The sequence below is a fragment of the Anas acuta genome, chromosome 8, assembly GCF_963932015.1.
Source record: "Anas acuta chromosome 8, bAnaAcu1.1, whole genome shotgun sequence".
Taxonomy (NCBI): domain Eukaryota; kingdom Metazoa; phylum Chordata; class Aves; order Anseriformes; family Anatidae; genus Anas; species Anas acuta.
This window is the reverse complement of record NC_088986.1, coordinates 9,755,369-9,768,414: the sequence shown is the minus strand read 5'-3', so window position 1 is coordinate 9,768,414 and position 13,046 is coordinate 9,755,369. Positions and strand designations below refer to the sequence as shown.

The following is a 13,046-nucleotide window of genomic DNA, read 5'->3' as shown; positions in this document are numbered from 1 at the left end:
GATGCCAGTTATGTACCGTGCAGTGCATTGTTTGTCCAGTGTCCGTTTGTTTTCCAGATCACGTTTTGATGTTATTTTATTGTCTGTACTCAAAGAAATCGCTGTTGGCATATGTTTACTATGGATAGTTCCTCTTTTGAGCTTGTATTAGGATCTGAAAGAGCAAACCACTTAAGAATGTGCCTGATAGAAGCAGTCAACTCACTGACATGAAGCTACTAATTTATCTTCTAAATTTCAAAGGTTTCTGCAGTTAGTCTATAAATGATACTGGCTTTCAGGAGGGCTTTTATAAGGTTTTTGCTTTTTACTTAGAAATAAAAGACATTGCTTGTACTACTTACCAGCTGTATGCTTACACATCATAGAACAAAGCCAGGAGAAAAGATTCTTGTGCAAAGTAAAAATCAAGCATTCATTTTTCCTCAGTGTATGAATTCACCAGAACTTTCATTTTCATAGTAGCATTATCTCAACAAACCGGTGGTTAGGGTAAAGGCTGTACATTGTGGCCTGATTATCTTCCGTGAGTGTTTAGTCCTTTTATTATCATATGCAGTTCCTTTGGTATGTCTTTTTTCTTCAGTGAATTCTACGTTCAGCAGTGGTAAACACTTTAAGCATTAAGATGCTTTCTTACTACTTATTATTATTCCTGAAAGTGTCATCGATGTCATTTCTAACCTAGGTATTTCATTGAGAAGTGTAAGGTAAAGATTGTATGTGGGAATTATTACAAAATATGTAAAATACACATTATATTTTGTGTATATACGATGCACTACTTATTTAAAAGCAAGTAAGAAAGTGTACACCTTAAATTATTTTAAAAGGAGGGAAACTACTGATACATCCATATCATAATATTTTTTTTTAGCAAACTAATGCGTAAATGATGAAGAGCTCAAGGAGCACATTGTCAGTTATTTATAGCTACAACTTGCAATTGAAAGTGTTTCTGCATGGTTACTCTGAAGTTACTCCATTGCAAGTATGAATTAATTTTTGTTTGCTTTCTCAAACAGGTAGCAGCCCTTTGGACAGTCCCAGAAACTTCTCACCAAATGCACCTGCTCATTTTTCCTTTGTTCCTGCCCGAAGGTAAGTGAATATATCTTCAGTCTGGATTGGCAGGAAAATAGCGTGTACCTTAAAAATTGCCTGCGGATTACAAATTTTGGGGCTGTGTTGTACTTTCTCTGATGTTTGCAGTTCTATTTTACTCTTTTTTGTTTAGGTCTTGGCAACACTTGGAACATATTAGGTACTTTTCAGACATAGAAGATGATAAAGTATATAAAGTAGTAAATACTGTTACTAGGGAAGAGGCAATGTTCTTCCAGAAAGATGACATACAGGCCATAAACAAGCAGTTTAGTCAAAATGATGTAAAAGCCAATTATGATTAGAATAACTCTATCTCAGAGGTAATCCTAGATCCTCTTCACACTGAGTAACTGAGGTGTATTGTAAGTGTGCTGATCTTGTTTGTCTTTGTGCAGACCTAGCAAAAGTACCTAAATTAGGCATGCACTACTGCATTCATTCACTGCTTTCTGAGTGGTAACAACTTCTTAGTTTTCTCTGCTGTCTTGGGGATTGGTGTCAAGAGTACATTACCGCTCTAATGAGGAAAATAGCTGATAATTGAAATTGCAAGTCTACAAGAACTGCTAAAAGAAGAGCAGTATTGAAAGACCTGAATGCAAAGCTATCATCTGTCCAGTAGCGAATGCTAGACAAATGCTGCTCATGCTGTATATCAAACTGGTGGAAAGAAATCTGATACCGTTAGTGACGAATTCAGTATAAGGAATAGGATAGAAAGAATAAAGACAGCTGAGAGAAGCAAACAAATGGAGTATTGAATTTCGTATCCTAGCAGGTAGGCAGTAGTGGATAGTGATACAGAAAGTTAAATATAGTTGAGAAATAAAGAATAACAACAAAGTGATACCAAACAGGATTTGGGCAGGAAGCAGGATTGCTAGATTCAAGTGTGGGGAAGATATTTTTGAATTGTTAAGCTCTCCTTCAGCTGTAGTTTCTTACCTGGGTTAAGATTACCCAAGGACGTGTCATTCTCAGAGGAAGTAAGTTTTCTGAGAAAGACAAATTTAGCTCAAGTATTAGTTAGAGAGAGGGTAGATCTCAAAACCTTAAAGAATAATGAAGGGTTAGGATTTGGAAGCATGCTGGGTTTATGAAATGAAGAGAGAAGCTGCAGGTATACACTTTGTCTGGATGGCAGGTAAATCCTGGAGTGTTTCTCAAGTTAGGTGATTGCTAGAGCCTTGAATACTCTTTGAAGTACACTTTGGTCTTCACATTATTAGAAGAACTTCATACAATCATGTAAAATGTGAAGAGCTGGGTATGTATTTTCATGTTGCCTCGGAGGGGAAAAAGTCAGTTATAGGTGGTGGTAGAATAATTCAAATGGACTCACTTCATCCACTTTTATTTTTAAAGAGGTATCTGAGCCTGATTTGGGTGTATTCTTTATGTTCTGCTGAAGTCAACTGAATTTTTGCTGGTTTTCTGTTTCTGGAGTTCTGGACAATGGATTAGAGGAAGAAAATTGCCGCTGAAACCATTGTCAAAGCTTAACATCATTTGTTGGCTGTTTCAGCTACTTCAGTATTACTGTATTCTAAATTTCCAAACAAAACAATAGTTTTAATAGTAAAACTCTGAAGAGTGCCCTTTCCTACTTTTCCACTTTTCTTACCTGATTTTTAAAGAAATAGACAAATACAGGTTAAGCCTGTCCTAATAAGTGGTGTGGTTCATTTTACAGCATGCATGCGACTCTGTATACTTTATCTGTCACTGAAAAGAACATGTAAGCACAGCTTGTTTTAGAACCTTTTTTCTATTTTCTACTTGTATTACACCCTGAATAGCTATGCCAGCAGTAACAATACATACCTATTATATTATCAGGCAGTAGTATCAGAATAACTTCTGTTTCAAGTATGGTATTAAGTAATTTAAAATGTTTTGCTCTGTTACCCCAGACAAACAAATATTTTGCTGTACCCTTTTGATAAGCATTGTTTGGGTCTTAATAGAGTTCTTGCCTGATTTCTTCCATTGCCATCAAAGAAATGATTTGTTGCTGGTTTTCAGCCTTTTGTATTTGATGCAATTTCTTCTTTTGTTATCCTGTTTGGATATCTCTTGTGATTTTCGTTCTTTGATTATAGCCCTGTCATGAGTTGATTCTTGGGAAGCAGTAGGGATCGCGTTTGGAAAACTCATTTTATTTTAAAACCAATTTCACTACTATGGACCGTGCAAGATTGTCCTTAGTTTAGCTAGTGCTTCATCATAAATTTCCTACTAGATACCCTTTCAATGACTATTTCATCTCCACAAAGTTAACACGTTCAGAAATCTTCTTGTGTGATTAAGGTAAAGTATCACTAATTTTGTCCATATTCAGTAAAAGCGATCTCATTGAAATACTAGTAACAGAATATGAGTTTGTGTCTATTTTCCAAAATCACACGTGCATCTTTTACTTCTCCCTCCCTCATTGTCATTGTACAATTTCTTCCATACAGCCACGGACACAGAGCAGACAGGTAACGTGTATCATGTTGCTGGTGTATGTGTGTTTGTGAGCTAAGCTTCTGTGCAGCTGAGCACTAGCTTGTGTTCCTAACAAGTTCATGCTATTATAACCCCATTTAGGCATTCAGTTTTTATTCTTTGGTAATCAAAACAGAAAATCTTTGCATTTTGACCTAAAATGTTAAACAGGTAGTGCTCTGGGAGAAGATGCTTTGTTCTTCTATTACCTTGTTTGAAAATTAATTTATGTTCATTAAATAGCATTATAGCTGCCATAAAAATACCTTGTTAATTAACTTATTAAAATGGCATTTTAAAGGCAAAACTCATTGTTCCCATGTTTTTGTTGTTCTAGCTAAGTTTATTTTACAATAAAAAATAAAGGACCTAAAATTTTCTTTCCAAGTATCTTTTCCTGAAGCAATATTGCATAAGGTCTCTCTAAAAATAAATTTGTATTAACAAAACACTGAAGTAGCTTTGAAATGTTTTGCATAAACGAAGGAGGAATTTTCTTGTAAAGCAAGTCTTTTTCCCCCTGCCTTTGATTTGCAAGATTTCTTCTCTCGTCCCACTTCCTTCTGCTAGATACAGAGCTGATATCCATTGTCCTGACTGCTTAGCACATTTCTTGCCTAGATTGCATCAGTAGAAAATAGCCCAAGCATGAAGAGGTGTACTGTAATTTTTTAAGGGAGAAGGATTTATTTATTTATTTTTAACATTGTCAAAATGAAAATACTGAAGTATTTTCAATGCACAACTTAGGCTACTCAGTGAAAGAGGGGTTAGGCTTTCCTTTTGCAAGAAATGAGTGATTTGTACATTCCTGTCTACTCTTTGAGAAGATGGGAACATATTGGCCTGCTTAGGGACTGAGGGTCCAAACTGAGGTCGAATCATTGACCAGAAGATCTTCCCAGCACCCCTGTGCGTTAGAAGAAGCTGAATGAAGCTTCTGTAGCTGACAGCTGGTTTTCAGTACCTGAATGCAGGGCACAGGGACTTTGTAATGCTGGCCTTTGTTGTTTTTCAGGGTTAAGAAAGGAATTTCATTTCTCTTGGAATTTTTTGAGGTTGTTCTTTTACACATATTTGTCATAACAAGGAAAACATCACCTGTGGCTAAATGGGGTTTAGCTATAATGAATGCATGCATAGAAATCTGCATTACAGCTTGCTATTTTTTATGCATGAAGCATGAATCTTTTTAACAACTCTCTTGATACAATATTCTTTCAGTAATGTAGAACAGTGGGTTTATTTCCCTATTGTTCTAAAATAGGTGGCAAAGAGGAAGGGTATAGGTATTTTCAGGCATGAGTACCAGATAATAAAAGGAACAAGATCTGGAAAAAATATTAACAGATCTGTGGGTGTGCAGTGAACTTTTTTCTGAAGATTGAGGCTTTGTGTGTTCATAGCAGGATGAGAAATACTACTATGAAGATGATAACAGGTTTTTTATAAGCACTATGTCAAACCTATACCAAGCATGCTATTTTATAATGCTCTGCGTAAATGGACTGATGAAATTATAACAAAACCCCCAAATCTTTCCAAAGCCAGTTAGAACAATGAACTGTTCTAATTCAGTTTCACTTTATGACCAGTTACTGATAATCTGCCCGAGTAAAACAGGCAAGCAAGGGGAAACTGACGTGAGGGAGATTTCTTTATCATTCATCCCAACATGCAACAGGGCGTGTTTTTTATTATAGGAAACAAAATGCATTCAAGATTGAGGTGAGATCAGAGGCAGAAAAAGCACAATAGACAGAGCTGAATTGAGTATACTTTCCAACCTCACTAAGGTGGGTTTTAGAGGTAGAAGAGGGCTTCAAGGAGGACAGTATGGGTTCTTCACCAAGCATCTGACGTTGGTAAAAACACGATCTGTTCTGCAATATCTCAAGGATGTTTTGGCTATTTTCCCTGACAGTCATGTTTCTTTGGCTGTGATAAGTAAATACCTGCTAACATTATGCTGTTCGGAGGAGAAAGAGACCCTGGGTGTTATTTCTGTTTCCTCTGTATTTCAAATACACCTATCGGCTCTGTTCTGATCTGCTGTAGTGGAATTGACTTACAGCTGTGTCAGTGGCTGAGCTGGGCCAAACGCACTAACCTAGGTAAACAAATGAGTCTGCTTTCACTTGATTCATGATCTGAAAACTTTTTTTCACAATTTTCAACACTGTTTGGGAGACAAGGAACTGCATAAGTATAATAATTTTAGGCAAGTCTTTTTCAAAGAAGTTTGAAATGAGCTGATTTCATTTGTCTGTTCCTGAAACTTCAGTTTTTGCTCAACTGGCAACATTTGCAAATATTTTATATTTTATTTGCAAATATATTTGCAAATGCTTTATGCAGGAATCTGATGCCTATTTTCTCTGTCTTTTCCAAGGTCCCTTAATTTTGCTCTTAAAACTTACCCTAGCTGCTTTTTCACAAAGACCATTCTAAATAGGATAGCTGGTTTACCTGAGTATTTTAAGACTGGAATAAAAATGTGCAGTTAAGAGATTTGGGGGAAAGGCTTATTTCCCCCAAGTACTGATCACACTATATCTATCACAGTAATTTCTTTTGCTTCCTTTCCATAGAACGGATGGACGCCGCTGGTCCTTGGCCTCCCTTCCCTCATCAGGATATGGAACAAACACTCCCAGTTCAACAGTTTCAGTAAGTGCCCCAGATTTTTCCAAGCAATTCAGTTTGTACGAACACACCCTAACAAATCAGCTTCTGAGTCTTTACTAAAATATCTGATCTTTCTTCATTGTTTTGCTAACATTATTAAATTTACTAATTATTTTAAAATTATTTTAATTATTGGTTCTGCTGCTTTTTCCTCCATTTCCCAGCTCCTATCATCTTGCACTTTGCCTTTTGCATTGGTGAAATCCCAGTGCAGCACTTGGCTCGACTGATCAGTTGAGAGGCACAATGTGTCAGGACTCTGAGACAGTGCATAATTACTAGCAAGCACTCAGCTTTTTTGTAACTGGGAAATGAAATTCTTGTCTGCTTTCAAGTTCTCAGTGTTAAAACCTGCTAACAGGCTAGCAGAAGGAAAAATTGATAATCCACATCTGTTACTCAACTTCAATAATTTGAATCTCCCAGTGATGCTTTGAATTTCTCACTTGTCATTAGGAAGGTTGGCTGCAGTTTACATGACTTCTTCTGTACTTTGAAAAGGCTAATATGTTGTTAATATCAGGAAGGCACTAACACCATTTTAACCCTTATATCTCAGATACTTTTTACAATGAATCTTATTCTTTAGTTCATGCAAAATAGTTGTTGTAGTTATCTACATAACAATCTTAAAAAGAGACTAGAAACACCAAGGCTACCTCTACAGCCTTAGTTTAACATGCTTTTTTATGTGTTACGGGGTGAGTGTCTTCAACTGTGTGATCAAATATCATTGCCTCTTTCTATAATGCTTCTACTGATCATTTTGTTTTATACCTACTGTTTAGAGTATGTTCCTAATAATTGTAATACCTGCATTAATTAGGACTCAGTACTCCATGAGTATTAATCTTACTAAGCAATAAATCTAAATGAGTAATAATCTCACTCTGAATGCAGCATCATTATTTTAATTCTGAGATGTTCTATTAAATTCATCCATAAACTTTTTAGTGCCCCTCAAATGCAATTTTATCTTCACAGTTCCTTGGGATGTGAGTGTTAAAATCATTCTAGATAGGAGAAGAAATTGGACTCAAAATTTTTAGGTATAATTGACATGATTAAATCCGTTTTTCGCAACATGGATATCATCTGTATTGTTTCATATGTTCAGACATTCCTGTGGACTCTAGTTTGCACAATTTTGACAACTTGTTATCTTTTGTCCTTCAGGACAGAATTTTTTTATTTCTTGTCTCCTTAGAAAGCAGGTGACATGATTTCTGTCTCCCTAGGAGAAGGGTGTACAGATAGGTAGGTTTGAGAACAGAAAAATGTGGGAGAAAATTTCAATAGCAACACAGGAAAATGGCAGCCCTGGTTTCACTGCCAAGCAGTATTATTTATCAAGCACCTGAGAACACCTTTTGGACCTCTGCTTTTGCCTTTAGAGTCTTAGGTTAAATCTCTATCAGCATAAGCCATGGTTGTGTCCTCGTCTGGGTACAAGCACCATGCTATTAAAGCATGGAGCAAGTATTGTTACTTTCAGAATGGGTGGCATCCAAATAGTCAGATGATCGATAATCACTGTGAGAGCTTCCCAGATGCCTGTGAAGATGACACCTTTGGAGACCAAGCTGCCTGCAGTGTCTAAGTCTTTATTTCCTGGTGTGTAGAGTTTTTCAAGAAATTATAGTTTGATGAGACTTGGGGTAGACGTCCATGGAGAGAGCAAAAGTAACAAAAGAAATCTGTTGGAAATATCAGTCCTTGTTTTGAAATGGGAACATGAAAGCTACTTTTAGAAAGTCCTCAGCTTTCTGACATGGGAAAGATAGAATATTCCTGTCTTGTCGTGTTCCCAGAAACAGTGAGATTATTTTGATTGAACCTTTCCAGGAAAAAAAAAAATCTTAGACATGTCACATAGAAAACATCACTCCAAATTCTGTAAGTCTTGTAAAGCTGTAAACAGAAAGCAGGACAGTAATGAGAAACATGTGGTGATAGTCCAATGTGGAGCTGAATTCACCTTCCTGTAGGGAATGGATTCAAACCTGTATTCCAAGACTTTTTTTTTTTCTAAATGTATGAATCTTTACTCTCTTTTCCTTTTCCTGATCCAGTTTTATACTCTCAGAAAGACATTGAAATGTGCTGTTTAGTAAGTTCCGAAGCAGTGTTGGAGGCATTAAACTTAGGATAGGCTTAGAAATGTAATACTGCTTATCGTCATAGTATTTCTTACATTAGAATTAATTTGAATTGATCTTAATAACAATTCTGAGGTTGATAAGCAGTATTATTCCTATGTAGACTTTCAAACTAAAGTAAGAAGATGCAAGGGGTTTGCCAGAAGCACACTGAATTAATGCCATGGGTGAGAACATAACAGAAATTTGGGCTTCTGTTTGTTGTGATCAGTCCTCTAGATCGCGTTTCTTTTTCAAGCAAGATAGAAGGAAGCCAGTAGACCTTTCTGTACATATCAATAGGAAATGAAATATGAAGAATAATGTTTCTTCTGCATTCTGCTGGCCTGAGTTTTGGTCTGGCAGTTAGAGCTGAGTTGCATCTCTGTGGTCATAAATGAGCTATTCTACCAACCAACCAGCTGAACAAACCAAGACATTTACTTGTTTTAAAGTCAGTGGAAACTCGTACATTCTGCTTTATTTTTTGCTTCCAATTGATGGATGACACTTCTTAAAAAATACATATTTATCCTTCATAAAGACCACATACATCAGGCCAGCACTGAAAAAGCTGGGGAAGACATTTCAAGTGAAAGATTTATGTGGAATAGTCAGTTGAATGGGACTATATACAGTTATTTTTAAGCATCTAGTTTGCTATTAATTTTCTAGATGCAGAATAAACATATAATACTATATTATTAGCTTAATCTTTTTTTTTTTTTTTTTTTTTTTTTTTTTTTTTTACTGAAGAAGAGTTAGCTAATTCTGCATCTGTAACCAGCAGTGTTAGGCTGCTGTAAATATTGAGTACACTGATGTGATTACCTTAAAATCAATAATTCAGAAGTATTTAGTTTTGCTCTTGTGTTTTCTCACTGAAAAGCTGGATGCCTTAAGGTTTCTAGAGAAGCCCTTGATAGAAGGAAGTCGGTTTCTCAGCATGGTCTTTATAGAATCACAGAATGCTTTGGGTTGGAAGGAGCCTTGAAGATCATCTAATTCCAGCCCCCCTGCCACCTCCCAGTACACCATGTTGCTCAAAGCCCCATCCAGCCAACACTTCCAGAGATGGGGCATCTACAGCTTCTCTGGGCAACCCGTTCCTCACCACCCTTTGAGTAAAGAACTCCTTCCAAAGTAAAGACTTTCTTCCAAAATTGTTTTTTTCCAAATAATTTATTTCTGAAACTATCTTCAGAGCTGTCCTTAATTATTCCTTGGAATTATAAACTTTACAATCTAATTGCTTTTAAGGAGAGAAAACGGAAGGAGGTTTTTGGTGGGTCATCTGTGAGTTGACTAACGCAGCTTCCCCGGTGACTTTGCTGTTGGGAAACGTGCTGTTTTTCTAGAATTTCAGGTTTGATTTTTCTCTTCCAACTCTAGTAACTAATAACTTGATATGTGCTAATTTTCCTAATGTTGCAGTTTTAGTTTAATTTTGTTTTGAATAAGAGATGCGCTCGTAATGCCAGAGCTCGAGTACCTGTTAATGCAGCACTTCATTAGCCAGTGTCTTCAGTACTTCCTGCTCTTCTGCAGGATGGGTGTTATTCAGCACGAATAGGATGTCATCTGACACACACCTTTTCTTTGAAAAGTGTTGTGGTTTTTGCATAAGCAGGTGCTTCTTCCCCCCTGTTTGTGTTGTGTAAGACAGGTGATCAAAGAAAGCTCTGAAAGCCAAGAAGGGCTTGCATAATTCTGTAATACGGCGAGAAAATCTTTCCTGCCAGATAGGCATAAGCAGAGTGCGCAGCAGAATTGCTGTGGGCAAAGGGCTGTCAATTACTCCGACTCTGTTTTGGCTTCAGTGTGGATTAGACAAGTGTAAGGTGATGCCCCATCTGGGTAATTGTCACCAGGCAGACACTGCTAGATGTGACTTCCCACCATGGTCCTTCTAGACCTGCCCAAAGTTGGAATTTGTGGCTCCCTGTTCCAGCTGTGCTTGGGGATTTCCTAAGGCTTTCAGGCAGGTGCTTTTCTGTGCAATGAAGAGGGAGTGGATCTGGGCTCTTGAAAAAATTACACTGTTATCAAAGGATAAGATCTTTAGGTTTATACATTCTCACATTCAGTTCAGCTCAGTCTTGGCTAGAATTCTCTACAGATAAGATAGTGTTAGGTGATTGGATCTGCAACAATCTGCTTAGTTTTTCTTCAGTTCAAATGTGACTGTAACTATGTTGGCGAGTTTGGATGCACCTGGTTTAGGTGATCTCAGAATATTTTCTTTACCAGCTGTACAAACATGCAGGACTCAATGAGCAGCCTTGTTAGCGTTTGGCTTTCACTGCTCAGCCACTCTTGTTAGCTTTCTTTTCCAAAAACCATCAACAGCAAGTAAGTCTAGAAAAGCAAACTAGGTGAGTTAAAACTTTGGTCACACATATCATGTGATGCATAATTCCTTATTACTTCTGGTATTAGGATGCTCTGCTTACTAGTTACAGTGAGGGTCATTGTAGCAAAAGTTCTTCCATTGGAAAAATGTGCACAAATGATTTCATCGGACTGAGAAGAAGCCTCAGAACTTATGTTTGTATGGTGTTTTTCATAAGGCCCAGTGGTGTTATTCATTGCTGCTCTGGTTATTTAGCACTTCAGAGGATTTTAAATTTGTCCTTACATAATACATTTACTTATTTTTGAAAAATTGAAAGGGACATTGAAAATAATCATACAAAAAAAGTGTACTCTTTAGTTGACCTACAGCGTTTTCCCCTGGAACATCCAACATTTGATGTTATTCACACTTCCCACAAATCTTATGAGCTCAGGTTTCTTTAGGTTCAAGAATTAAATCTCTTTCATGTCTATCATTATCATAGGACACGTCATATAAATTTATTGACTTATTTAAAAATGAATGAGCTGCTTTACTGTTTGTAAAAGGAAACTATTAATCATGCAACTACAAAGTCAGCTGCTTTCATTTTATTATTTCCTACCTGGCTAGAAAAGAAGCCTGATGGGTAAAGAAAAGGAGAAATAAAATGGAGATCATGGAGAAATAAAATCCAAACCGTTTACAGTAGCAATTTCAATTGAGAGCCAATAATAAGTAAAAACTCCCGTGTCTACACAGCTCCATAGCATTCTGCATGCCAGTGAAACTCCTGAGCTAAGAGAGCATGAGGGAAAAGGAAAGTTGCTCACCACTCCAGGAACCTCCTTGTCCTTTCCAGAGTAGCACTGTTGTTCATGTATATTCCTTTCTGTCTCCTAAGAGTAAATTACCTTCGTGATCAAATGTTAACAGTTCCAGAATCAGATGTATTGCTTCCCTAGCCTGTTCCCAAAGTTGTCCTGATCTCACCAGCTCTGTCATTGTACACATGGTTTGGCTTAGCCTAAAGAGAACATTAAACAGAGGCACCTGGTCTGATAAGTAGCTTTCTTTTCCGCTGGAGTGTGCAGTGTCTGGCAGAACTCGTTCCTCCTCCATTCATTAGCTGACCCCTATGCATGCGTTTAGTGCATTTCTTTTCTGTATTTTTTTCTGTACTCAGTCATCATGCTCATCTCAGGAGAAGCTGCACCAGCTGCCCTTTCAGCCCACGGCAGATGAACTTCATTTCCTGACAAAGCATTTCAGTACTGAGAGCATCACTGATGAAGAAGGGCGCCATTCTCCAGCCTTGAGACCTCGATCTCGCAGTCTCAGGTGAGCTTCAGGCTATGTTTATTGAATATTTAAGATGTTAGACACAAGTATTGCATTTCCATGTGTGCTTTCAGCTCTAAGAAGATCAAGAAAAGGTGTTTTTTTTTTTTTTTTTTTTTTTTTTTTTTTTACATATTCTTGACATTACTTTGCTGAGCATTGACTCCTCCTCACCTAATCAGAAAGAAATATATATATTTTTATTTTACATTTGACACTAAGGATTTCAATCGCAAAATGGTTAGTGCAGTCTCTTTTGTATCTCCACCACAACTCTGTGAAAATGTGATCCAGAAGCATCATAGACTAAGCCTGTAGGATGTAGATTTCCGTTAGTGAAGTTTCTTCTCAGAATTTTGCTGCAGTCATATGAGGAAGCTATAACAGTCACAGTTAATAACTTTTCCAGCAGTGATTCTGAAAGAGTATGAAAACTGGAGTCGATGAAGTCAAAACCTCAAACAGAATTGCACCCACGAGCAGTTTTGTTATAGCTCTGAAAACATTTCTCCTGCATTAGCAGTTGAATAATTTTTACTGTTTCTTCAGAGAATTGGTTCTTCAAAGATAGCTATCCAGTGGTTATTTCTGCAGTTGACTTTTTTCCATACTTAAAAGTAGAAGTAACTAGAACTTAATCTTTCACAGAATTAAAGAATGATGGAAGTTGGAAAGGACCTCTGGAGGTCTTCTTGTCTGAACCCCTGCTCGGGCAGACTGCCTTAGGACCATGTTCAGGCAGCTTTTGGGTATTCCACAAACTCTCTGGACAAGTTTTGTTCCAATTCTCTAACAATTATTAAAAAAAAAAATACAAAAACAAATCCACAAGCCATAAGTTTTTTATGTGTTTAGTGCTGGACCAAGTAAATAAAACTCAAGGGATGCCTACCTTCCGTAGCATCTACATAACCTTTTGTTATGAAACAAAAAGGATTTATACAAGC

The 13,046-nt window shown here is 37.0% G+C and overlaps 1 protein-coding gene across 11 annotated transcripts in view; it reads left to right on the top strand.

Annotated features, from left to right (window-relative positions):
- MAST2 (microtubule associated serine/threonine kinase 2) overlaps positions 1-13,046 on the top strand; it is a 190,144-nt gene that overhangs the window by 127,966 nt on the left and 49,132 nt on the right. For 7 of the 11 annotated variants that reach the window (XM_068690814.1, XM_068690808.1, XM_068690813.1 and 4 more), the window contains 4 exons: positions 1,026-1,101; positions 3,570-3,590; positions 6,189-6,267; positions 11,945-12,099. In XM_068690814.1, the coding sequence (XP_068546915.1) occupies positions 1,026-1,101; positions 3,570-3,590; positions 6,189-6,267; positions 11,945-12,099 (331 nt within the window). The remainder of the gene's footprint in view (positions 1-1,025; positions 1,102-3,569; positions 3,591-6,188; positions 6,268-11,944; positions 12,100-13,046) is intronic. The other 4 variants (XM_068690810.1, XM_068690815.1, XM_068690809.1 and 1 more) reach the window with 3 other exon arrangements.